This window comes from Pan paniscus, chromosome 10 (genome assembly GCF_029289425.2).
Source record: "Pan paniscus chromosome 10, NHGRI_mPanPan1-v2.0_pri, whole genome shotgun sequence".
In the NCBI taxonomy this organism is placed as follows: Eukaryota; Metazoa; Chordata; class Mammalia; order Primates; family Hominidae; genus Pan; species Pan paniscus.
Window position 1 is genome coordinate 141,327,266 of NC_073259.2, and position 24,381 is coordinate 141,351,646.

Sequence of the window (24,381 nt, forward strand, 5' to 3'; positions counted from 1 at the left end):
GCATTCCCTCACCAGGGTGAGCCCTCTTAGCCTCACATTTAAGTCCCTCCATAGCCCAGTGCTGCCTGGGCCTGGCCAACCACATTCCAGACATGTGCTCCAGCCACACCATCTGCCAGCTCCTAAACCCATGGCTGTTTCATCATTCCAGGTCCAGGTCACCTTCTGATGCCTTCACAGACACTAAGTGATCAGCAATGCCTCCTTAGGGCACACAGGGTCTTTTGAAACTTGCATTGCTGGAATTCATAGCTCAGCACGTGGTATCCAAGGGTTGTCCCATTTCAATAAGGAGAAATCAGTGTTTTCTGACCACCACCATGCAGGTATCTTGCTCAGGTGACTCACAGCTATCTGCTAGGTATGGCTAGTTCCTTGTGCAGAGGGGAGGGCCAGGCTCAGGTGATTGAATGATTCACCTGCAATCACACAGCCTCCAAGTGAGGTTCACACTCAGGTTCCAGCCCAGAACCTCGTCTTCAGGTGCCACTCAAAGTTTGTGAGTCACATGAACCTGTGTCCAGGCCACACAGGAGAGGTAACCCAGCTGTGGGGGCACTTGTCTGGTCATGAGATGGCCCAAGTCCCGCGTGAAGCCTCATGAGCCACACAGACCCTATCATAAATACACCAGCCTGGGGCTCTCCAGAGGCCAGCTCCAGGAAGTGGAATCATGCTAGTATTGTAATATTTAGTTAGAACTGAGGCCACCTGCAACTCGCTGCCATCTACACCGCTTCCACTCTCTGGTTGCTAACGATCAATGCTAGGGCCTGCCTCAACCCTGATGATTCAGCTCCACTGAAGCCCCCCAGAAAACCTCCGGGGCTCTGCAGGCAAGCAGAGTGGGAGGGATGTTATCTGAGTCAGAAGGGGCTTTTGCCTTTGGAGGCCTGGGACTGTACGACTTTCTGCCCAGGTCACAGGAGGCATGGGAGCCCCCATGAGAGGTCCCTTGCTGTGGTTCACCGTCCAGAGAAGGACCAGCCTCTGGTTTTTCCTGCCTTCAAAACACCAGCACCTCAACCCCAGAACAGTCTGGATCCAGCCCTTACTGGGCAAGGGATCCCAATGCCAGCCCCAAACCCAGCAGTTAGGCCCTCCTGTGAACTGCCTGGAGCACCAGGTACAAGGATGGGGAACCCTGGGAGGGGCCATGATTACTTGGCACCAGCAGGGATATGGTGATCACCAGCAGAGACAGAGACACTGCTGGGGTTGAATTATATCCCCCAAATTCATATGTTCAAGTACTGACCCCCAGTAGCTGTGAATGTGGCCTTATATGGAAATAGGGTCTTTGCAGATGATAAATGTGAGATGAAGTAATTAGAGCCAGCCTTAATCCACTATGATTGTGTCCTTATAAAAAGGGGGAATTTGGACACAGACATGCATACAGGGAGGAAGGCTACTGAAGACTGAAGCTTCAATGTCACAAGCCAAGAAACAAGTATAACTGGGGAGAGGCCTGGGGGCAATCCTTTTCACTCTTCAGAAAGAGCATGAGTCAGTCTCCTGGATTTCCCAACTCGGAGACAACAAATCTCCGTTGCTCTAAGCCTCTCAGTTTGTGGTGCTTTGTTACAGCAGCCCTAGGAAAGGAACACAGGCATGCTCCATCCACCACTATCTCCAGACCACAGCTGCCTCCCAAGCCCACCCGAGAGGGTGAGTCAGGGAAGTAGGGCTCTTCATGGGCCACCACTGCTATTGGGTGGTCATTTCCACTCTGTCTGGAAGTCCTGGTCTCAGTTCTCAGTCTCCTGGTGCTGTTTTAGCCTCCACCTTGCTGTCCCTGGGGCTGCACCTGAGCCTCCACCCCTCTGTCCCTGGAGCTGTCCTGAGCTTCTACCTTGCTGTCACTGGAGCTGCCCTGAGCCCCCACCTCGCTGTCCCTGGAGTCCAGAAAGCCCAGGGCTGGCCAAACCCCACCCCTCATACCTCTCTTGGCCCCTCCTCCCAGCCATCAATCCACTGGAACAGCCATTATGTCCCTTCATTCTCTAGACAGGTGCCTCAGGAAGGCACAGAAAGGGGTCACACCACTTGGTCATGGTGCCTTACCTGTGTCCACTGGACTCAGGCTGGTCCTTTAATGGGATGAGGGCAGAACAGGCTGTGGGGCCACATTCCATTGTCAGAGAGGCCAGGGATAAAGCCAGAAAGGAGACAGGGGAAGGAAGGGCCTGTGGGCAGCAGTTCCTCCTCATAGGTGCTGAACAGAGGTGAGGAGCCTCCAGCCTCCATCCTGGCAGGACCTACAACCACTGCTAGAGGTCCCCTTTTGGGAGGTCCAGTCCTAGCCAAGGGCCAGCTCCAGAGACTTTGGTCCATTTTCTCTAGAATGGACATGATACAGCTGTCTGAGTCAGGACTCTAGAATGTTCAGGACTGAGCCCTGCTGAGGACAAGAGTGAACAACATGCCATGGAGATCCTTGTGCAGCCTGGGCCTCTGACTGTGACCAGCTAGCACCCAGTGCCTCTTTGCTGGGTCTCTGGGCCCTGCTGGTTGCAGGAAAGGCCTCAGCCCAGGGATGGGATGGGCCCAGGCTCTGCGTGTTTCCTGGGAGGGCCAAAGGGTGGTGCCTCCCATAGCAGCCCAAAGCACAGTAGTCACTGCTGCTGCTTCTGCCCTGAGTCTGGGGGAGCCGGCATATGGGGAACATGGGGGCTGGTTCTGCTGCGACAGGGAGGCAAGCAGCTGTGCCCTCCACTCCACACCACCCTGCTGGCAGCACATCCTTCAAGCTCAGGATTGCTGGGAAGCTGGTCCCAGTGCCCTCCTGCTTCTCCTCCAGGCCTGGGGATTGCCAGGGATGCATGGGGCCACAGGTGAGCAATGCAATGGTTGCCAGACACCAAGGCTCCTGTTCTCTTTGCCACACTACCCCATTCCCTCCCTATCACAATGCTTTTCTGCAACCTCCGTCAAGATTCTCCTGTTCTCCCGACCCCCACCGTCAGATCTCCCAGCTATGGCTCCTCCTCCTGTTCCACCCATGACCCCACAGGAAGGTTGGTATTTTTGCCTTTGTCTCTCACAGAGCAGCTTGGGAGCTCCTGAGAGCAGGGCCAGAGTCTGACTTCTCTGGGTTAAGGGCTACTGATCTCAGCCCAGACCACATGTGGCTCTCCCCTGAGATGGGCACGTGGCCAGGTGAGCACAAGGTCACAGACACTCCAAAATCCACAGTCCACACCTAGGGCTACCATAATCGACCCAGAAATTCAGCTTCCAGGAATTTATCCTAATAATAGCCAGGTGAAGGGCAAAGGGCAGAGGACAGGGTTGCCCACCCTAATGCTGCATATAAAACAGACACACTGGAAACCGTCCAGATATCCATCTGTCGGGCACTGCTGCATGATTAATGTATACCCACATCATGAAACACTGGCCCCGGGTGGAAAGGCTGATGTTCATCTCTGTACTTTGACATGGACAGATGCCCAGGATACATGGTTAAGTGAATACAAGGGGGAGTTCAAAACATTAAACTTTAATTGACTACAACATTTGTGTCATAGACACAGTGAATTACAATCTGGAGGGAAAATCCACCCTACTCTGCCCTGCCTAGGCCATTCGCAGACAGGTTTGCCTCCCAGTACTCAAGGGAGAAGCCCCTACACACAGAAATCTCAGAACACTCCTCATACCTCACTCAGTTAACTTGGTGGAAAAGTCTGGCCGTGTGCACGGGCAGACGGCAAGGCAGCCAGCAGCAGAACACTCCCCTCTCTAGAATGGCCTTCTCTGCACGAGTGCCCCGGAGCCTGACTGATCGAGTGCTGCGTGAGTGGGACAGACCCACCTTTGACTTCTGATCTCACGAACATTTCTCAAATGCTTTCTCTACTACAGGGAATTGCCAACCAAACTATTCAAACATGGCAGTGGGAAAGAATCTCTGCTTTTCAGCAGAGCCCCCAGGGGAACTCTGGGGACCTTCATTTTGTATTCAGGATAAATCTCTGTAACTACTTGTGTTGACCAGGCAGACCATCCACACCCGCTCCTCCTGGGGTGCTGTCTGGCTCCTGAGGATAGCTCAGCCCAGGCTGCTCCCTGAAAACTCAAGGAGCATCCTGGCTCCCCAGAAGGCATCACCAGAGGCCTGGCTATCAGAACACTGCACCTGGAAGACAACACAGTGGTAAACACAGAGGCTTCCTTTCCAGGCTCAAGACCTTCCCTCCCACCTGGGCACCTCCTGACCTTGCGAAGACCCCCCCGCAACCAGTCTGGACTCAGGAGGGAACGTTGCCCCACAGCATCCCTCACCCCAGCTCCCAGTCCAGTAATGTCCAGCCACAAATCATCTTTGCCCCTTGTTTATCTTTGCCTGGTGTATTCACTCCAGTGGCACTAGCTGAACCCTCCTCAGCACCATGAGCTGCAGATCCAGGAGTAAAGAGGGAATCCTTCAGTGCTCATAGGGAAGCCTCACCTGGCTGGAGGGCAGGGCCTGGCTCAGCTCCATGGCAGACACAGGGCCGGGGAAGGCAGATGGGGCTGGGGCCAGCTCTGGAGGGCTGGAAAAGAGACAGTGTAAGAATAGGCCCTATCTCAAGGGGACACTGGGTGACAAAATCCACCCAGCTGTGCTTTCTTCCTCATCAGGAGACATTCTAGTACTTGACACTCATCAGAACAGACTCTCTTCCTGCAGGGCTGTCATGTATGTAGGGTGTTAGGAGGGGAACATGTTACACAGAGAGCAGGGTCACCCGGTGGGTCACAGGGGCAACTGCACAGAGGGCTCAGAGCAAGGTCATGGAAGAGCCAGTGAACAGAAATGTGGAGGAAACAGACCTCAAAGGAGGAAGAGGCCTGGGGTGTGGAGACAAGATTGTGGGGAGCTGGAGGGAGAGCAGGGATGCACGGCACAGTCACTCAGGACAAGGGGCGGTGGTTCTTCAGCAAGGTCAACGCATACTAGCAGGTGACATGGTCACGGCACTCCTGGGCATGCACCATGAGAAATGAAGGCAGGTGTGCAGACTATACACATACAGGATGTTCACAGCAGCTTTATCTGTGATGCCCCCAAATCCCCATCCACAGGACAAGGGTGAAGAAGCTGTGGCACATCCACGCAATGGCACGTGGCTCCCCAGAGAGAGAAAGAACTGTTCATGCATCCAAAACATGGTGACTCTCAAAGTCGTCATGCAGAGCGAAGGAAGCCAGACCACAGCAAAACAAAGACCCGAAAATATACCGTATTTACATGAAATTCTATAAAATGCAGCTAATCCTTAGTGACAGAAGCAGATCCATGGTCCTGGGTGGCCAGGGAGAGGCGAAGGAGGCCAGGCAGGAGGAGGGTACATTGAAGACCTTCATCACGGTGGTGGCCTCGTGTGGATGTGAAAGTCACACTGAGAAAATTCAGGTGCTCCATCTACACATGTACAGCCAATTACACCTCAATGAAGCCACTTTTAACGAAGGAACTGATGTTTTCAGGTTGAAGCATGGCCTTCAGATCGGAGCAGGGAGGCATGGGAGTTGGGGGAGCAAGAGAAGGGGTCGAGATGGCCATGTGGAGAGGTCAGGCGAGACACACAAGGGGACACCGTGGCCATGGCAGCCTCTGCCTGGTCTCAGCTCCCAGCCATGAATGGAAAAGTGAGTCCATCTGTGTGGTGTACATTTTCTCACAATCAGGCTGTTTGAGCAAGCAGACCATGTGATTTAGGGGCTGCTCCGCCTTTTCTCCTATGTCCCCCTGTAATTCTGCCCTCACTAGCATGAGCCTTGAGTCAACCTGGTTGCAGCTCCCTGATGAGGGAGACCCCACAACCTGGGGATCTGCTCTGCTCCTGGTGGCGCTAGTGTAGAGAGGATGGGGCGTCTGCTAGAACAGGAGTGGCGGGGGTGATAGCCTCCCCACCAGAGGACCCCAGGCCACCCTGCCACACTCCTCCATCCCTCCTGTCTCTGCAGGATCCCACCTGCTGGGCTGGCCCCGAAGGCCCTGGTCATCTTCTGTTTCTACAGCACTGACACTAACAACAGCAAGTGCTCATGGAGGCTGTTCAAGACCCCAAGTCCCTTGAAAACTACAATTCAGAATATAAAATCAGGATCTTGATTCTGCCAGAAACTGACAGTGTTTGTTCAGGGAAAAGAAAGGCTGCTGGGGTCCAGGGTGATTTGGGGGTAAGGGTGAACCCTGATCATGTCCAATGCATGGGGTGCCCACATCTGCTCTGATGTTTTGGGCTCTCCTGAGAGAAAAACTACCCTTTTCTTCATAGGTGTAGGCTTGGGGGGACTGTTACAGTTTTCAGCAATCCAAAGGAGAGGACCTTATCTGAACAGTCTGGGATGGTGAGTCTATAAACTGGGCATTACCCTACCTTGTGGCCCTTGGAAAGGACTGTCCAGGCCTGTGGCTCTTCAGGGCTTACCTCTGGGTGAGGATGAATTCAGGAGCTTGCAGTGGGGGCTGTGTCACCAGGAAGCTGCCCACCCGTAGCTCTGTCTGTCCACTGCTTGTGCCCAGACCCTCCTCCAACTGCACGATCTGGGGATGGCCGCTGGGGGGGCCAGCAAACCCTGCATGTAATGAGATTCCACGGCACACTGGCAGGAGAAAGGAGCAGAGCCCACGTGTGACACAACCAAGACCTCAAAGCAGGGAGGCGGATGCAGCCTCCGGCCCAGCCAGCCCGCGCCACGTGAACCAGACTCACGGTCCCTGGGCCTCAGTCTCCCTCTCTGAGGAAGGAACTGTCACAACCATTGATCTCAACAGCCTTCCAGGCTTCCAGAGACCAAGACACGGTTGCTTCTGCTGACTTTAAATGCTGCTGTCATCGCAGACCTCATGTGCCCTCAGTGCCAGTCAGAGTCTGCAGCTTGCTCCGTCCTGCTGGTGCAGAAGGATGTGCCAGGAGCCCTCAGTCTCCTCTTGTGGCTGGTTCACGGAGTGCTCGGCCACCAGCCCTTGGTGGTTTCCACTTTTACCTCTTACTAAGGTTACCAAGATGTCACTGAGGTATAAGCTGTCACTAGTTTCCCCTCCCTTTGACTTTCCAGAGCGTATCTCAGAACATCTCTCACTCTTAGACAAGCTACTGTGGTTTTGGTCAATTCTGGGTGGACATTTAGGAGAGCTGTGCCTGAAAAGGCAGGTTTTTTCCTGCCCTGAGTCTACTAGGCCGTAAAACAAGCATTAAGATGGCCCTGATCTCAAGACATGGAACAAGCGGCCTGGGGGTGAGGCTCATGTGGTCCTCCTTCCTGTACAGCAGAGTGACCACCTAACCTGGTGCCCAGCTGCCCAGGGCCTTCTTAGGTTGAAGGGACCTTCCTGACCATGTGCCTGCTTTCTGCTATTTCCTCTTTCATGCAGACCTTACAGACACTCTGGAGAGAGGAAATAATGTTCAAGCACTAGTTTGGACATTCTAGTTCCATCCATCATAGTACAGCAATAGATTACGCATTCTCTTTCCAAGAGAAAGGGAAAGCCATGAGCACAATGTCCACAGTCGTGCAGTCAGGACACAAGTGCAGCCCATGGTGATGGGGTGTCTGGCAGGGAGCTGGGGTGTGGGGCAGGGGCTGAGATTCCCAAGGAGCTCGGGAGGGAGAGCATCCGGGTACCCAGGCAGCAGCAGGGAACCCGAAGGCAGGGGTTTCAATAGGCAGAACAAAGGAGTTCACTGATTCCCACAGAACATCCCCCCTCACTTGAGCAGGCCCCAGGTCTGAAGACCAGCTCCTCTTGTCCCAATGTGAAGACACCCATTGACCGTCCCCACTCCAGCCTCGTCAGTAAGTACAGACAGGCAAATGTGAGTGTCCAACAGTTAAATAAAAAGGACAGCAAAAAATGAAAGGTCAGTATGATCAAACTGACAAGCCCTCTCCTGAGGAGCGAGCCCTAAGATCCCTTCTTCTTTCTGGCCCTGCATCAAGGAAGGGCCAGAATCCACAGTCCCAACAGTCCTGACTTCAGACAGTGAAGCACATTTTAAAAAATTATTATTAGGAACCTTAGAGAAGTGTAAGATATTGCATCCATAGAAAGTAACAATCTATGAAGGAAGAAGAGTTCAGAGATCAGTAAAGAAGGATTGAAATTCTCTTAAGATATACAACTGTTGGCCGGGCGCGGTGGCTCATGCCTGTAATCCCAGCACTTTGGGAGGCCGAGGCAGGTGGATTACTTGAGATCAGGAGTTCGAGACCAGCCTGACCAACATGGTGAAATCCAATCTCAACTAAAAATACAAAATTAGCCAGCGTGGTGAAACATGCCTGTAATCCCAGCTACTTGGGAGGCTGAGGCAGGAGAATCGCTTGAACCTGGGAGGCGGACATTTCAGTGAGCCGAGATCGCACCACTGCACTCCAGCCTGGGCAACAAGATCAAAACTCCGCCTCAAAAAAAAAAAAAAAAAAAGATATATAACTGTTAAAGCAAAAAATCAGAAGACAGAATTTAAGAAATACCCAAAACGCACATCAATAAAAAAATACAAGATAAAAGGTAAGTTCTTTGGGAGACTGGTCCCGGAGTTCCAACATCCAAATAACATTTGCGCTCTGAAGAGAGAGCTGAAAACATGGAAGCAGGAACTTATCAAAGATACGATCAAAGGATATTAGAAAAAAATGCCCAGAGCTTACAGGAGACTTTATTCTTTTTTTTTTTTTTGAGACAGAGCCTCACTCTGTCACCCAGGCTGGAGTGCAGTAGCGCAATCTCAGCTCACTGCAACCTCCACCTCCCGGGTTCAAATGATTCTCCTGCCTCAGCCTCCCAACTAGGTGGGACAACAGGCACCACCACCATGCCCAGCTGATTTTTAAATATTTTTTAGTACAGATGGGGTTTCATCATATTGGCCAGGATGGTCTTGATCTCTTGACCTCATGATCCGCCTGCCTCGGCCTCCCAAAGTGCTGGGATTACAGGCGTGAGTCACTGCACCCGGCCAGGAGACCTTATTCTTTAAGATTAAAGTCTTAACAGCAAGATGAAGTAAAAAGACCCTCAACCTCGGACCTCAGTGTGAAATTTCAGAACTTTAAGATTCCCCCCCAAAAAAATAAGAAAAAAAGAATCTAAGAGCTCCAAAAAATTATGAGGGGGGGGGGGAAAAGCATTTCAACTCAGAATTCTGTCCTTGTAAAATTGTTAACCAAACTTGAAGACAGATTAAAGACATTTTTAGAACAAATGAGGACTCGGATAATTTATCTTGCAGGCACTCTTTCTTGCAAAGTCAACTGAAGCTGCTGGCTAACAAAACAAGGGAGTCAAATAAAGAAAGAACCAGACCTGAAATTCAGGACACCCTTGAGTAAACCCAGGGAAGCAGCATGGGAGCACTGGGGACAATAGCTTCACTCCAGGCCTAGGGAGCTGTCACTTGGAGGGGAAAGGGAAAATGGAGGGCCCCCAACAGTGAGTTTTCAGATGGGATGCTTCAAATGCTGGAAGATGTTAAAAATGTGATAAAAGCAGACAATGTAAAAAGAAAAAGGAAAGGCATGGAGAAGCCCCAAGAAGAAAAAAAAGCTGAAGAGAAAAGATGTATATACCCATAGAATATTAAATATAGGTGAATTTGGCTGGGCATGGTGGCTCACGCCTGTAATCCCAGCATTTTGGGAGGCTGAGGCGGGTGGATCACTTGAGTTCAGGAGTTTGAGACCAGCCTGGCTAACATGGTGAAACGCTGTCTCTACTGAAAATACAAAAAATTAGCCGGGTGTGGTGGCAGGTGCCTGTAGTTCTACCTACTCGGGAGGCTGAAGCAGGAGAATCGCTTGAACCTTGGAGGCAGAGGTTGCAGTGAGCCGAGATCGTGCCACTGCACTGTAGGCTGAGTGACAGATCAAGACTCCATCCCCCCCCAAAAAAAAAAAAAAAAGGCCGGGCGCGGTGGCTCACGCCTGTAATCCCAGCACTTTGGGAGGCCAAGGCGGGCGGATCACGAGGTCAGGAGATCAAGACCATCCTGGCTAACATTGTGAAACCCCGTCTCTACAGTAAAGTACAAAAAAATTAGCCAGGCATGGTGGCGAGCGCCTGTAGTCCCAGCTACTCGGGAGGCTGAGGCAGGAGAATGGCGTGAACCGGGGAGGAGGAGCTTGCAGTGAGCCGAGATCGCGCCACTGCACTCCAGCCTGGGCGACAGAGCAAGACTCCGTCTCAAAAAAAAAAAACAAAAAACAAAAAAGAAAGAAAGAAATTTGGGTGAATTCATAGCTCCAGTTTCCTCCTTACAAAGTGAGAAGTCTCATGATTCTGGTGTACTGGATGGGCAAAATATACATCTAAATACATACTCTTTAAATGATTTTACAGCTTCAACGATAACTTAGAAACTAAAATCATGGGATCTCTACTACGGGCTAAGGTGGGTGGACAAGCGGGGAGTCTAAGGAGCTCAGCCTTCTCTGCTGCACCTGGTGTTAATAGATAAATCAAGTGGACTGCAGTGGAGAGCACAGGGTGGCAGCTCTTTCCTTTCAACTCTTCCTCTTCAGTGATATACATACACACACACACACACACACACACACACACACACACACACACACACACAATAAAACAGATGAGAAATAATCTGGGATGTTTGTGGGAAGAGTCTTTGATCTGGCTACATTGGTTCCAGGTCTAATCAAATACCATGGGTTCAAGCCGTGTGGCCCTACCCACACTTCTATCCCCTCAAACAGGACCTGAGTAGTCACAGTGTCTGGTGCTGAAACTCATGGTCTGTCTGAAGTGGACCCACCTGTAGGGCTGGGATCTCCAAGGGTGGCAATGGACACAGCCACAGCGGTGTCTGCAGGGCCCATCATGAAGTCCAGCCCATGGCTGTGGACCAGCTGCCCAGTCTGGAAGGAAACTTCCTTGGAGGACGCCAGTGCAAGAGACATCAGCCAAGATTCAGGGGCAGCCAGAGAGGGGTCCAGCATGTCATTGCCAGCAGCCAGAGGGCAGAGGCCAGGGCCAGGGCAGAAGAGGGGGAGGGTGGCAGGATCATGGCCAGGCCCCTCCTGGTACATCTCGCCACCTGGCAGAGACCTGGGGGACATGGAGAACACCGTCTCTTGGTGGGCAGAGCCTCCCTCAGGGCAGGGCAGGAGGGAGCACAGGGTGCACAACGGTGCTCAAACAGTGCTGGTGTGCAGTAGGAACTCAAGAGATACTGGCTGGTATTAACTCAATGAAAAGCAAAACAGACAAAGTACTAGAAACAAACCACAGGGACAGCTGGGTTTGTCTTTAGGTGGCAGGGCTGCATGTGTTTCCTTATAAGTCTGTTCCCCTGTTCTCCAAGACAGACATGAACTCAGGTGATGAGTCAGGCTGCAGGAGCACGTGTGGGTTCAGAAGAAGCCGCCCCCACCCCAGTCCCTGACGTGGGCTCCTTGCTGGTGGCTTCCCTCTCCCTGGGGTCTGACCTGATCCCAGTGTGGGGGTCCTGTCACCCTTATGCCTACTTCATGCCCTAGTCTCCACCTGAGGAGGAAAGGGAACTGAATAGGTGAGATGATTCCATGGCCATGGAGATGACAGTACCTGACATCCAGTGGCTTTGAGACTGTCTCATCTGCAGGAAAGTCCGGGGCTAAGGCCAGTGGCTCCCATGGTCCTTGGGTGGTCTGTGGGGACTGTGGAGGCCCCTTTTCCTCACGTTCCTCTGAAAGTGATGAGATGGGAGGGGAGACTTAGTGAGGCTCTGGTTCCCAACCTCCTTCCCATCAGGTATGAGCAGCCCTGCTGGCTGGAAAAGGCTGTTGCCATGGGGCCATCCCAATATTTTTGCTTCTTGTCCTGTCTTTGGTGTGAACCAACAATCCACAATTGCCAACCCAGGACACCCCAAATCCCGGTGCTTGGTTCACTTCTCAAATTGACTCACCAACTCCTCCTCTCCAGCCCAGCTCCTGGCCCGGCCACACAGTGACCTCAAAATGCATAGGGGCAGCCACAGCCCAGCCTGGGCATCTTGAGCCTCAGACCCTCGGACCCTGTGATCTTGCTCCCACAGAGTGACACCTGGAACCTACTGATTGGAGGAGGGCTACCCCTGTAAGCAGTGTGACTACCTAGGCCTGGCCCTTGTCAGAAATCAGCTCCCCAACCACAAGGAGACTGGGGCCCTCAGGCCACTCACCTGACCACTGAGGCCTGTCCACAAACCCAGAGTCAACACGGGGGTAGCCTGAGGGCTGCAGGAGGTCAGGACCCCTCTCCCTCGCACCAGAGTCTTCAGCTGTGGCCTGCTGGGCTGGCTTCATGTGCTGGGGAAGGGCTCTTTGGCGGCGCCGGTAATTGGCAAACCAGTTGTACACCTGCTCAGGGGTCAAGCTCGTCTCCAATGCCAAGTTCTCCTGCCCCCAAACAACAAGACTTCTAGCCCTGCTTCCACTCCCTGAGGACAGGGGGTGTGTAGAAGTGGCTCAGACAGCTCATTTACACCAAGAAAGGGGTTGACAGCCCAGCCTAACCTCTCCAAGGACAGCAGAGAGCGGTGAGCATGAGCAGAACATGCAGGCCTCACCTCCCTGGGCTGATCCCCATCCCCTGAGCAGTGAGGCCCAGGTCAGGCTGTCTGCACAGCCACATGTGCACGTCCCCCTGAGTAGGGGGGGCCCTTGCTAGGTCCACCCAGACAACATGCCCAGGGCCACCCCAAGCCCCTGGAGGGGCAGGGCCTGCAGAACCACACTGCCTGTGCCTGGCACAAACCCACTGTGCAGTGGAGAGCATGTCGGCCGGCAGATGCCTCGACCCATCGTCCCGGTGCCTGGCACACAGTGGGTGCTGAGTGAGCAGCCGTGGGGCCACATACACAGATGTTATGACTCCACGTGAGAAAATGAAACCCTTTATGTGGCAGACAGGACAGTCTGCCAATCAACAAGGTCCCTGTCCAGAGGAGGGGCTGAAACCACCAGCACCCTGGCGGATGAGGCCACTGAGGAGCCTGGGGTGGGGGTACCCCTTGGGGGACAGGGAGGCACCAGGCAGGGACCCCCTGGGTCCTGGGTATCTTCTATTCTTACCCTCTCAGCCTTGCTGGGGTTGGTGTTCACCCCCACAGCGAAATTGTGCAGCTTCTCACGAACCTCTCTGGGGAAGTTCCGGCTCTTCAGCCCCTCCGGGCAGAGGGAGGGGGGCGGGGGGTTCCTGGGTAAGGACAGTGAGGAGGTGGTAACAGACAGGACCCCTCCAAATCTGTTCCCTTCTCCAGGCCCGGCCCTCTGCAGAAGGTGACACTTCCTTCCCTGTGCCTCCTCCTGGGGGATGCCTCTCTCTGCCTCCAGTTAGTGAAAACTAGAGTCTCTCCCACAGACATGCACAAACCCTGACAAATACTGTTCCAGAACATCTACAGGCCACTGTGAGGAGCCCTCTGTGGGCCCTTGCAGTGCTCCTGGGTGCATCTCAGCCCATGGAGCCCTGATGGATGGCCCTCCTGGACATCCTCACACGTAGACATCCTCATCCACGGAGGCCGCGTGCACAGCCTTCCTCAATGTACTCACACACAGGTGTCCTCAGCCCGTGGAGCTCCCGTGGATGGCCCTCCTGGACACACACACACACTGTTGTCCTCAGGACCTGGCTGCCACCCTGTGTGCTTTTCCATTCAGTGCTTTCTGTTCGTGGCTGGTTTCCAGGCATCAGCCCCATTCCTGCATGAGTCCTCTGAGGCTTGCAGCACTCACACCCCTGCCACTCTGCATGGCCATGCCAGCTTTCTCCCTTCGTCTCTCACCCCCAACACCTCCTCCCAAGACTTAATGTCCTTGGGTGATCTGGCTCTCATTTCACCAAGATGTTCTCAGAAGAGAAGCACCACCTGTGCCCCCAGCAAACCTGCCAGCCCTTCTGCACTCCCCAAATGCCTGTGGGGCCCCTGGTGAGGGGAGGCTCCAGCCGTGGCACCTGCTCATCCCCCATCTCACTAAGAATGCTCCCCTGAACTAATTCCCTGCTTGCCATCACCAGTATTTCTTCTAGTAAGTCATTCTCATGAGCTGCTAAGCTCTGTAAATTTCTCACCTCCAGTGGTTACCCCATGAGTCTGCTCCAGTTCCAGCTAAACTTCTCAAAGAATGATCTTGGATCACTGCCACTGTCTCCTTGTCTCTGTGACACACCTGGATCCTTGCACCTTGCCAGTAAAAGCACTTGCCCAGCTCACACAATCCGAAGTTCATTTCTCAGCTCTCCTCTTAACTGGCACCTCCTCAGCCTCACTGGCTTCTGAACTCTGCACTGCTGGATTTCCTCTTCCTCTCACTGGCCACGTCTCAGCTGAATCTTCCTCATCCTCCTCTGGGCTGCAAAGTCCCAGAGGTCTGTCCCCTGAACACAGACGACCCCTTTCTCTGTGCGCTCCCAGGATTTCAGTGTCAGTCACAGAGATGACAAAGGGATGCGTGTCTGAGCAATGCTGGAGCTGGACACTGGGGGTGTTCCAGCTGGTTATGCTCCTCTCTAGTGCTGAGCAGATTTGAATATTTCATAAGAAAAAGATGATATATGCACCAATATTACTTGTCTGTAGAAGGCGTGTCATCCCAGTGCCTACTTGGACATCTAAAATGCGTCTCACACATCATGAATCCCAAAAGAACTCCATACCCCCTCTCCAGACTCTTCCCCAGCTCCTGTGCACCTCAGTGAAGGAACCCTCATGCTCCTGGTGGTTCCCACACAGGCCAAGAGCCCTGGAGTCTACTTTAGCCCTCTCTTTACCTCCTGCCATGTGTACAGCCCATCAGCAAACCCCCCAGCTCCACCTCCAAAATCTACCCTGACACAACACTCTCCACTTTCCCCAGCCACGATCCCAGCCCTGGGCCATGCCTGGAACCTCCTAGAAACTCCAGCATCTACTCCTGATCCCTGTATCTGCATCTTCTGTGACTCAGATGCCATCCCTTCCTGACACCACCCGGGGACCATCAGCATGGTCATAACCCAATCCAGCAGCTACCATGGCTGCCAGCTCAATGTCCTCCTGCTGCTCATCAGCCTCTAAGGCAGGGTGAGCGAATCCATTCCAACACCTGCTTCTATGGCCACAGGCTAAGAATTGCTTTTACATTTTTCAAGGGCTGTGAACACATACACCCCAAAATACTTCCCATCTGCCCCTGAACACCAAGCTTCTCTGATCCCAAGTCTTTGAATGTGCTGCCCCTTCCCCGAAACTTCTGCTCACATGGCTGACACATCACCACACTCAAGACTCTCCTCCAAGACTAGGACCAGCCTGCACTGACCACCCCATGTAAAGCAGCCAGCCTTGCACAGCCCTGTTCTGAAGGTATTCTCTGCATAGCACTTCTCACTCTCTGAATTATGTGACCTACTTTATTTTCTTGTCTGTTGACTATTGTCCACATCCCAATGTCAGTTCCATGGAGGCAGAGCCTGGCCTTCATCCCCAGCACCTCCCAGAACCCAGCAGGCAGGGGGTGCTTAACAAACATGTCGACAAGATGACACCACTGCACTCTGGCAGGTGTCAGCATGCCCATGGGGGGCTACAAGCACATCCCCTGAAGACCCCACAGCTGATTTACTGCTGGGCTTCTGACGACTTGTCTTACTCTGTCACTCTATTTGACGCAAGAAAATTCTCTGAGCCCAAAAGGTATCCATGTCTTCTTCCTTCAGCAACCGGTATTCTTACCGACCAGGCCCTGTGGCTCAGGAATCTTTCATGACTTGGGCTGTCAGGAGTTCAGAGCAAGATCTACAGCCCTTTCCTGACCAGTGGAGAGCACCTGAGATGAAGAATAAGGCTCCCCGGAGTTTGAGACCAGCCTGGGAAATATAGCAAGACCCTGTCTCTACAAAAAATTAAACATTAGCCGGGCATGGTGGTCACAGCTACCTGGGGGGCTGAGGTGGGAGGATCGCTTGAGCCCGGGAAGTTGAGGCTGCAGAGTTGTGACCGCCCCACTGCATGCTAGTCTGGGCAACAGAGCAAGACCCTGTCTCAATTTTTTTTTAAAGGCTCCAATTTCTCAGTGTCTGGGCTAGCGTCCTGGCTTTGCACCTCTCTCTCGTGTGGAACCTCAGGTTACCCTTTCTGTGCCTCCGTTTCCTCATCCATAAGTGGTGATGATGGTGATAATAAAAATTACTAGTAACATTTATTTAGTGCTGATAATGGTGGCGATGATAAGGACTACCACTTATTTAGTGCCTATCATGTGCCTGGCACTATTCTGAGCACCTGACATGTAACTCATGCTAACACTGGCAACATTCTCACCCTTAACTCTTTGAAAGGCCTTGCAACCCCTCAGTGGCCACCCAGAGCCCAGACTGTGGGGATTAGATGACCTGGGGACACATGTTGAGCTGTTCCCACCTGCCCTCCGTCTCCACGGTCCCTGGCCCAATAGCCCCCTTTCTGGCCAGTCCCTGGGTGGATGCTGGGCAGAGATGATGAGGATGCCCACCTCCTGGCCTTAGCCTCAGTCACCCTGTGGTCAGCCATCCGTTTCCAGCCATCAGCTGACTGAAGTGGCTGGTGGAGAGTGTAGCTCAGTGACCAGCATCCAGCACAGGTGTGACACACACTGAAGTCATCTTATGCTGACTACACTGTGACTATTACTGCTCCGGCAGACATTTCCTGTCCCTATCTCCTCACCTCTACTTTGCTTCAGCCCCTCTGGGCTTTGCATGGTACATCTAATCCCTTGGGATCCCCATGAAATATGCACAAGTAAATGCTTGTAGGTTACCTCTTCCTGCAGCGGAACTTCTGCACCGGGGTGAGCGCAGCCACGCCCAGCCTCCTCATGACCAGACGGTAGTGGATGTCGTTCCAGAGCTGCACTAGCTCCTGGCTGCCTCCCGGCACCTGGCACCCCTGCCAAGAAGAGTGTACTGAGCCCTGGCCGCCTGCCCACCCTGGAGCACTGTTGGGACCTGCATCTGCCATCCCAAACCGACTCAGCCTTGGGGAAGGCAGTGATGGGAAGAGCAGGGTTCTGGGTTCAAATTCACTGATTTTACAAAGTGCCAGTGTGGCCACACAATGCAGGCATGAGTCAGATGGCCCCCGCTCCATTCCTAGCAGGCTCAGCGGTGTGACCCTAGGCCTGCCAGGTCACCTCATAGACCTTGGGCAGATGCACTCACATCAGTCTTGAATGGGCCCCTGCCTTTAAACCTTCAACCCTCCCCAAAACACAAGATGAGCACAGCTCTCAGCTGTACCTCAAAGGTAAGGCACATGTGGCAAGGGGAAGTCCAGTGACTCTCTTTTGGCCAACAGCAAAGGGGAGGTGGAGCAGTGGTTATAACCACATGGGGCGATTTGAGGGCCTGATGTCTGATTCAAGTCTTACATGAAAGACCTTTGTCTCCCAGCAGCAGTGCTGGTCCCTCAGGTACTCGGCACAATCTAAGGTGAGGGGGATGAAGGGGTCCCTGTCTGTGGCCAGTACACCCATCCACTTAACTGGACTTTGCTGATGACGGAGGATGCCTGGTGCTGGTCTCCCGTGATTCCTGTGTGGCTCCCGCCATTTCCTTAATTCCAATCATCTGCCACAGGAGTGATCCCTGTGGCCCCACACTGGCCTTTAACTACGATGCTGCCTGGACCATCCTGGAGAGGGAGGTGCTGAGAATCATTCAGCTTTCTCTCTGAGGCATCAGAGAGGCCCAGTCTTGCTCGGCAGTGACCCCTCAGAGCCGACGGCTCTGTGCCCCACTCTCCTCTCAGCATGCGGCCTTCAGGGAACCTGCATGGGAACTTCCCCCTGCCCTGACGTGGGGGCAGGAACACCCTGCACAGGCTGGGGTTGCCGCCCGTTCTTGATGTGGTGGTCCCTTCATGCCTCCCAGGTCTCAGCCACAAGTCACCTCCTCAGACGTACCTGTGGGTCACCCTGACTGAGCTTCTAATTCCTCTGCAGGGGGTTTTCATCACTGATGCCAGTGGTTGCCTTCACGGCAGTCATTACAACTCTAACTCTGCACTCTCTCGTTTGTTTACTTCATTTATTTTGACAGATTTGAAAGACCTGGAGCCCTGCTAGGTTCTAGGTGTCATGCTGTGTGTCAGCCAATCTTGCAGTGAGAAAGGCTGTGGTGGCCCTGCCTCATGGACCTTCAGTGTAGTAAGGGAGGCAGATTGACAAACAACCTTCTAGTTACAAACAGAGGCAGGGACAGAAAAGGGGTAACGGGGGGGCAATACTGGAGAGTGAAGGAGGCACCACCTCCCTGGGCTGACATTTAAAGTAGAAACCAGAAGGGTAGGAAGGCACTGGCCACACGGAGAGCCAGGCGCCATCCTCTAACAGAGGAAAGACACCTGCAAAGGCCTTGGGACAGGGAAACATCTCGGGAGTTGGAACGGCAAGGAGACTGGTGTGGCCACTGCAGAGGAGGCTGGGAGGAGTCAGAGGTGAGAGGACAGCAGCAGGCTCAGGCCCCGGATCTGGGAGCCACTGCTCAGGGGCACACTGTGATACCATTTGCATTGTAAAAACTCCCTCTGGCTGCTGTGTGAACAGGTGGAGGGGGCAGGAGGACACCACACTAGCTTGGTGAGGGGTTGGAAGGAACCGAGTATCTTGAAGGTAAACTCACAATGAATTATGTATGGACTGTTTTACAGGGTCAAAGAAAGGAAAAATAGGCATTCAAATTCCTTTTTGGAAACGCTTTGGGCCACGTTTTCTGCGATTCAGAATTTTTCAGATTTCAGCAAGTAACGCAGGCATCCAGCACACGACATGCAGCACTCAGCACGACCTGGGGCAGCATCCTGTCATCAAGCACACTCTTATTTAGGCAGCAAAACGTACAGTGGTCACATTAGTTGGAACGATAAACACTATGAATAGCTTCAGATCAGCACAGGTCAGGTTCAGTGCCTAATGCGTTGAGGTTGAAGGTACCAGCAGGTGAGTGAGAGATACTTTTGGTTTTCAGAGTTCTCCATTGCAGACTTGCGGCCGGGGAATGAGAAGGGGTCTGTCTGAATGCCTTGCTAAGATGCTGGCTCTCCAAAGCCAGGACTGCATTTTATTCACTCACTTTATTGGCATCTTGCCTGTCACAGATCACCACTCAATAGGGATTTGCCAAATGAGTAGTTGTAACTCAGATTACCAAACTAGTTAGAGCTTAGTAATGTGAGAGCGGACTAAGGTTACATAAAACCTGCCTCCCAGGTTTTTCCAAGGCCTGGGGGTGGGCCTCTGGCCAGTGGGTTCCTACTAACTCCTGGGTACTGCTGCAGTGCCGGGGATGGGTGGAGGCTGCCTAAAGAAGTTGCTACCTCTCTCTGTACCCCACCCCTGTAGCCCAGGCCTACCTCCAGGAGCCGGCAAGCCGCCTGCTGCTGCTCCTGCTGGTCCAGGACACGGGCGCACGCCAGGGCCACATCTGCGTTGTCCAGGAGGTGCAGGCGGAGCTGGCTGTCCAGAATGGCTGTGACCAAAGGCTGCAGTTGGGCAAGGTCATCCTGGAAGTCCCGGCACAGTCTGCCCGCAAGGGTCACCAGCTCTGCCGGGGGTGCACAGGTGTCCTCATGCTCCTTCAGCAGAGTCAGGAAGCTCTGCATCCTGTGCTGGGTCGTGGCCACTCTGCCAACACAAACAGTCACAAGAATGGCCACCACTGACCACGTCCTTTCTGTCAGTCAATCGCCCAACCCACTCTGCAAAGCAGGTGATGCACGGCTCTTGTGCCGTGGACACTTGTAGAGTAGGAATAAGACCTCACACATCCCGAGAGAGGGCAGCACCATAGCAGACACCCTCTAGAATTTCCTTCTAATCCCCCAAATACTTTAGTCCTTAACGAACACGGCTGTGCACCAAGCACTGGGCTGGGTACTGTCTGCAACAGCTCCTCCACTGCTCTGGGCTCAGTAGGGTAGGGACCTTGTGTGCAGGGGTCACCAGTGGATGCCAAGGCCTTTCATCTGAACCCACATACATGCACTTGTTTTAACAGCAGAAACTGCTCACGCCAATACTTAATCCAAACAGTGTCAAAGACACACTTTGCAATCACACGCTTGGTCCTGCATCCACACAGGAGGAACCTTTACTTGTGCTAACGGTGCCTCACCTAAGGACATTCAGGCAGCTGCCCGTGACTGCTTTTCCCAACAGAAAACCTTCCCCAATCGATCTTACTTCTGCGGAATACACTTTTATTCACAGAAGTGGGGGCAGGGTAGTAGGTGTTGCCAAACTGCTTTCCAAAAGGTTTGTAAATCCTCACAGCCGCGAAGAACCAGGTAGGCTGCGCGCTCCCTGGCGAGGGGTTCTTTCTGCCTGCATCATCTCCCGTGCGCCCGCCAAGGGGACGCGACCTCGTCTACTCCACCCCTTCCCGGGCTCTAGCGCCATCTCACCCGGGTCCTGACTCGGGGCTCTGAGTTTCCAGCTGCCACAGTGGGCAGGAGGCCCTGGACCTGGGGTCCCTTGGGGGAACAGAGGCTGCAGGGGCCTTGGAGGAGGGCAGAGGAGGCTCCCAGGCCTGGGTTTCCTGCAACGCCGACCCCCACCGGCTCTGGGAGGGGCGGGGTTCCTGCCACTTCAGGAAGGAAAAAGGTTCCTGTGGGGTACCTTGGCCTGTCCGCCCGGTGCCCTGAGGGGCATCCAGCTCCAGCTGAATGGAGGGGAAGGGTCGCGGGAGGTGGCTCTGCTTGGCTTCCTGACTGTGGCGGGACCCCCGCCCATGGCCCCCAGCCCCCCTACCTTTCTGGCACGCTGCTCCCTGCGGAGGCCGAAATTCCTGCCTGGGGCTCCAGCCTGGGAGGCTCCACCCTCAGCCCCACCCCGGCCCCCGCACCCCTCACCCTCCGGGGCCCCCCTTACCCTCAGGGACTCCTGCCCTAGCGCCCCTCACCCTCCGGGACCCCCCCCCTCACCCTCCCGGACCCCCCCCCGCCTGCGCGCCCCTCACCCTCTGGGACCCCCGTCCCCGCGCCCCTCACATTCCAGGACCCCCCTGCCCCCGCGCGCCCCTCACCCTCCGGGACCCGCTTCAGCGCTGGCGCACGTGCTTGGCGCGCACCCGGGGCTGGCGAGGAGGCGCTGGGCAGCACAGAAGGTGCGGGTGCTACAAAGTATCCAGGCCGCAGCCAATCCCCGCGAGGCCCCGCCCACAAGGCGTCCCGGGGGCCGGAGCCCCTCAGCCCCCGATGCGACCGCGGAGTCCGGGGGAGCTGAGGGGTCCGTGGGGGATCTGGTGTCCGTGGCATCTGCGGGTCCGAGGAGTCCCGGACGACCTGGGGTTTCTGGGGTGTGCAGTGCGGGGTCAGAAAGGCCTGGAGCTTTGCGTCGGCGAGCGCCGGAAGGAGCAGGCTCTGCGGGGCGCGGGGTGCGGGGTTGGTGGGGGAGGGCGCCGCGACCCCCGCCCTGCAGCGGAGCCGAGGGAGTCGTGACCCACGGCTGACCCCGCGCCGCCCGCCCTGGCTCTGGCGCCGGCGCAGGCGCAGCTGAGTCAAACTGGGGTCGCGGCTCAGTGGGGCGCAGCGCTTTCCTAGCGCGGGGGAGGAGGGCGCCTCTGGAACGCAGACCCCCAGGGGACGCGCCTGGGTCCAAGCAGAGTTCCGACCTCAGCCTCGGGGGGGGGCTCCACCCAGGTGGGCCCTGCGGGTGGCTCCCTCAGGGGAAGCCTAGGGCAGCCTGACCACGGCTGACCTCCGTGACCACCGGCGTTCCGGGCACCACGGGGCGATCCTGGGGCGGGAGTGGGGTCCTCGCAGACCTGGTCAAAAGGTGGCTGGGAAATGACTGAACACCCTAAGTCATGGCACGGGTGCAGTCCAGCCTCTGCCCTTGTGGAGTTTGTAGTTTTTTTGTGGGTTTGTGGTTTTTTTTTTTTTTTTTTTTTTTTTGGTGTTTTATACAGTGAGTTCGGAAGTTACCCGGAGACCTTGAATTGTTTGTTTAGAGGCAGGGTCTCGCTCTGTGGCCCAGGCTGGAGTGCGGCGGCGCAATCAGAGCTCACTCCAGCCTCAACCTCTTGGGGTCAAGTGATCCTCCTGCCTCAGCCTCCCAAACCACAGGTGCGCGCCACCGTGCCCGGCCTTGAGTTGGTTTTCAAAGGTAGTCAAGGTCTAATTGGAAGGAAAAAAGTCAATACACGCATAAGACGCAGGATAAACATTTCAGTGTTTTTCCAGTGAAGATGTGAAAACAGCCCAAGCCTCTGGTGGAAGATTTGAGAAATAAACCACGGTTCAGACAGGGGATGGGTTCCTGGCAGGTTATTAGTAGTGATGCTGAGGTCGCTTGGGCCCAGCTGATGATCGCGATACATTGTACAGCAGAAGGCTGGGTTCTAAGACAGAGGTAGGAGCCCACATGGAAAGCAGAGATAAAATGATGCATGCCACATCCTAAACCGTGGTGGGTCTGGGGTGATTCAATTACCACTTTGTTTCAGTATCTTTTGTAGGCATTTTAATTTTCTTCTTTTTGCTTATCCACATTTTCTTTTCTTTTCTTTTTTTTTTTGAGATGGAGTCTCGCTCTGTCGCCCAGGCTGGAGTGCGGTGGCGCGATCTCGGCTCACTGCAAGCTCCGCCTCCCGGGTTCACGCCATTCTCCTGCCTCAGCCTCCCGAGTAGCTGGGACTACAGGCGCCCGCCACCACGCCCGGCTAATTTTTTTGTATTTTTAGTAGAGACGGGGTTTCACAATGTTAACCAGGATGGTCTTGATCTCCTGACCTTGTGATCTGCCCACCTTGGCCTCCCAAAGTGCTGGGATTACAGGTGTGAGCCACCGAGCCTGGCCACTTATCCACATTTTCTAATTTTTATAAAATAATTTTGTGGTTTTCTATTTTTAAATTTCTTTTTAAGAAGTGGAAAGAACAGGACAACAGGGTTGTGGAGATTTTGGGACTGGAGCCCCCTGTTGGGGGTGGAGAACAGACTGCAGCTGTCTGAGATACAGAACAGAGTAGAGCGATAGTCCTCCCTTTACCTCTTGCCATGTGGGCTAAAGATTGCTCGCTACCCATTAAGCACTAACGAATGTAAAACAATGGGGCCTAAAATGTCGAAATATCTACACTGTTAGATTTAAATGAATTAAGCACATTTTTAATGTAATTTTATTTTTTTAGGCACGTGACCTTGCTGTGTTGCCCAGGCTGGCCTCTCTTAATTGTCAGACTCGAAAGTCTACCTTCTTTTTTATTTATTTTATTATTTTTTTGAGATGGAGTCTGGCTCTGTCACCCAGGCTGGAGTGCAGTGGCGCGATCTCGGCTCACTGCAACCTCTGCCTCCCAGGTTTAAGTGATTCTCCTGCCTCAGCCTCCTGAGTAGCTGGGATTACAGGCACGTAGCACCACGCCTGGCTAATTTTTGTATTTTTAGTAGAGACAGGGTTTCACCTTGTTGGCCAGGCTGGTTTAGAACTCCTGACCTCAAGTGATCCACCCACCTCGGCTTCTCAAAGTGGTGGGATTACAGGCATGAGCCACTGCGCCCGGCCTCTACCTTCTTTTTTAAAACAATATGGAGCTTCATGAATTTGTGTGTCATCCTTGCACGGGGCCCATGCTCACCTCTGTGTCATTCCACTTTCAGTACATGTGCTGCCAAAGTGAGCACAAAAGTCCACATCCTTGGATAGTTCAAGTGCAGTGGTGTTTACAACTAACTGATCACAACCACGTATGGATTTCTTTCCCTACTCCCACTGCTTCACTTGACTAGCCAAAAAAGTCTACATTCTTAACTTCAGCACTTCAGTGTTTAAATTGCAAGTGTTCTAAGTGAGGACAAACCTCCCCCTAACTTTTTTTTTTTTGAGATGGAGTTTTCGCTCTTGTTGCCCAGGCTGAAGTGCAATGGCACGATCTGGGCTCACTGCAACCTCCGCCTCCTGGGTTCACGTGATTCTCCTGCCTCAGCCTCCCGAGTATCTGGGATTACAGGCATGCACCACCATGCCCAGCTAATTTTGTATTTTTAGTAGAGACAGGGTTTTACTATGTTTGTTAGGCTGGTCTCGAACTCCCGAACTCACGTGATCTGCCTGCCTTGGCCTCCCAAAGTGCTGGGATTATAGGTGTGAGCCACTGTGCCCGGCCGAGAACGAACCCCCTTTTTTTAAAAAATTATTTATTTATTTATTTATTTGGGACAGAGTTGTGCTCTGTCGCCTTGGCTGGAGTGCAGTGGCATGATCTCGGCTCACTGCAAGCTCCGCCTCCTGGGTTCATGCCATTCTCCTGCCTCAGCCTCCCAAGTAGCTGGGACTACAGGTGCCAGCCACCACACCCGGCTAATTTTTTGTATTTTTAGTAGAGACGGGGTTTCACCGTGTTAGCCAGGATGGTCTCAATCTCCTGACCTCGTG

The 24,381-nt window shown here is 53.7% G+C and overlaps 1 protein-coding gene and 1 non-coding gene across 5 annotated transcripts; both read right to left on the bottom strand.

Moving 5' to 3' along the window:
* Positions 1 to 3,484: 3,484 nt before the first annotated feature.
* On the bottom strand, positions 3,485 to 24,381 carry ANHX (anomalous homeobox). Of its 4 annotated transcripts, none has more exons than XM_055096471.2 (10): positions 21,029 to 24,381; positions 19,359 to 19,629; positions 16,768 to 16,895; positions 13,057 to 13,180; positions 12,165 to 12,381; positions 11,567 to 11,687; positions 10,776 to 11,068; positions 6,426 to 6,600; positions 4,457 to 4,541; positions 3,485 to 4,144 (listed from the first exon to the last, which is right to left on the bottom strand). In XM_055096471.2, the coding sequence occupies exons 2-10, from the start codon at positions 19,605 to 19,607 to the stop codon at positions 4,058 to 4,060; spliced, it is 1,479 nt and encodes a 492-aa protein (XP_054952446.1). In that variant the 5' UTR covers positions 19,608 to 19,629; positions 21,029 to 24,381; the 3' UTR covers positions 3,485 to 4,057. The 4 variants fall into 4 exon arrangements, with proteins under 4 accessions (XP_054952446.1, XP_034790855.1, XP_054952448.1 ...); XM_034934964.3 differs by having other exon boundaries at positions 6,426 to 6,573; positions 21,029 to 21,660; XM_055096473.1 differs by lacking the exon at positions 21,029 to 24,381 and adding an exon at positions 20,963 to 21,009 and having other exon boundaries at positions 6,426 to 6,573.
* On the bottom strand, positions 23,527 to 23,630 carry LOC112436754 (U6 spliceosomal RNA). Its single transcript, XR_003025455.1, has one exon. It is a non-coding gene; the product is annotated as a U6 spliceosomal RNA (small nuclear RNA).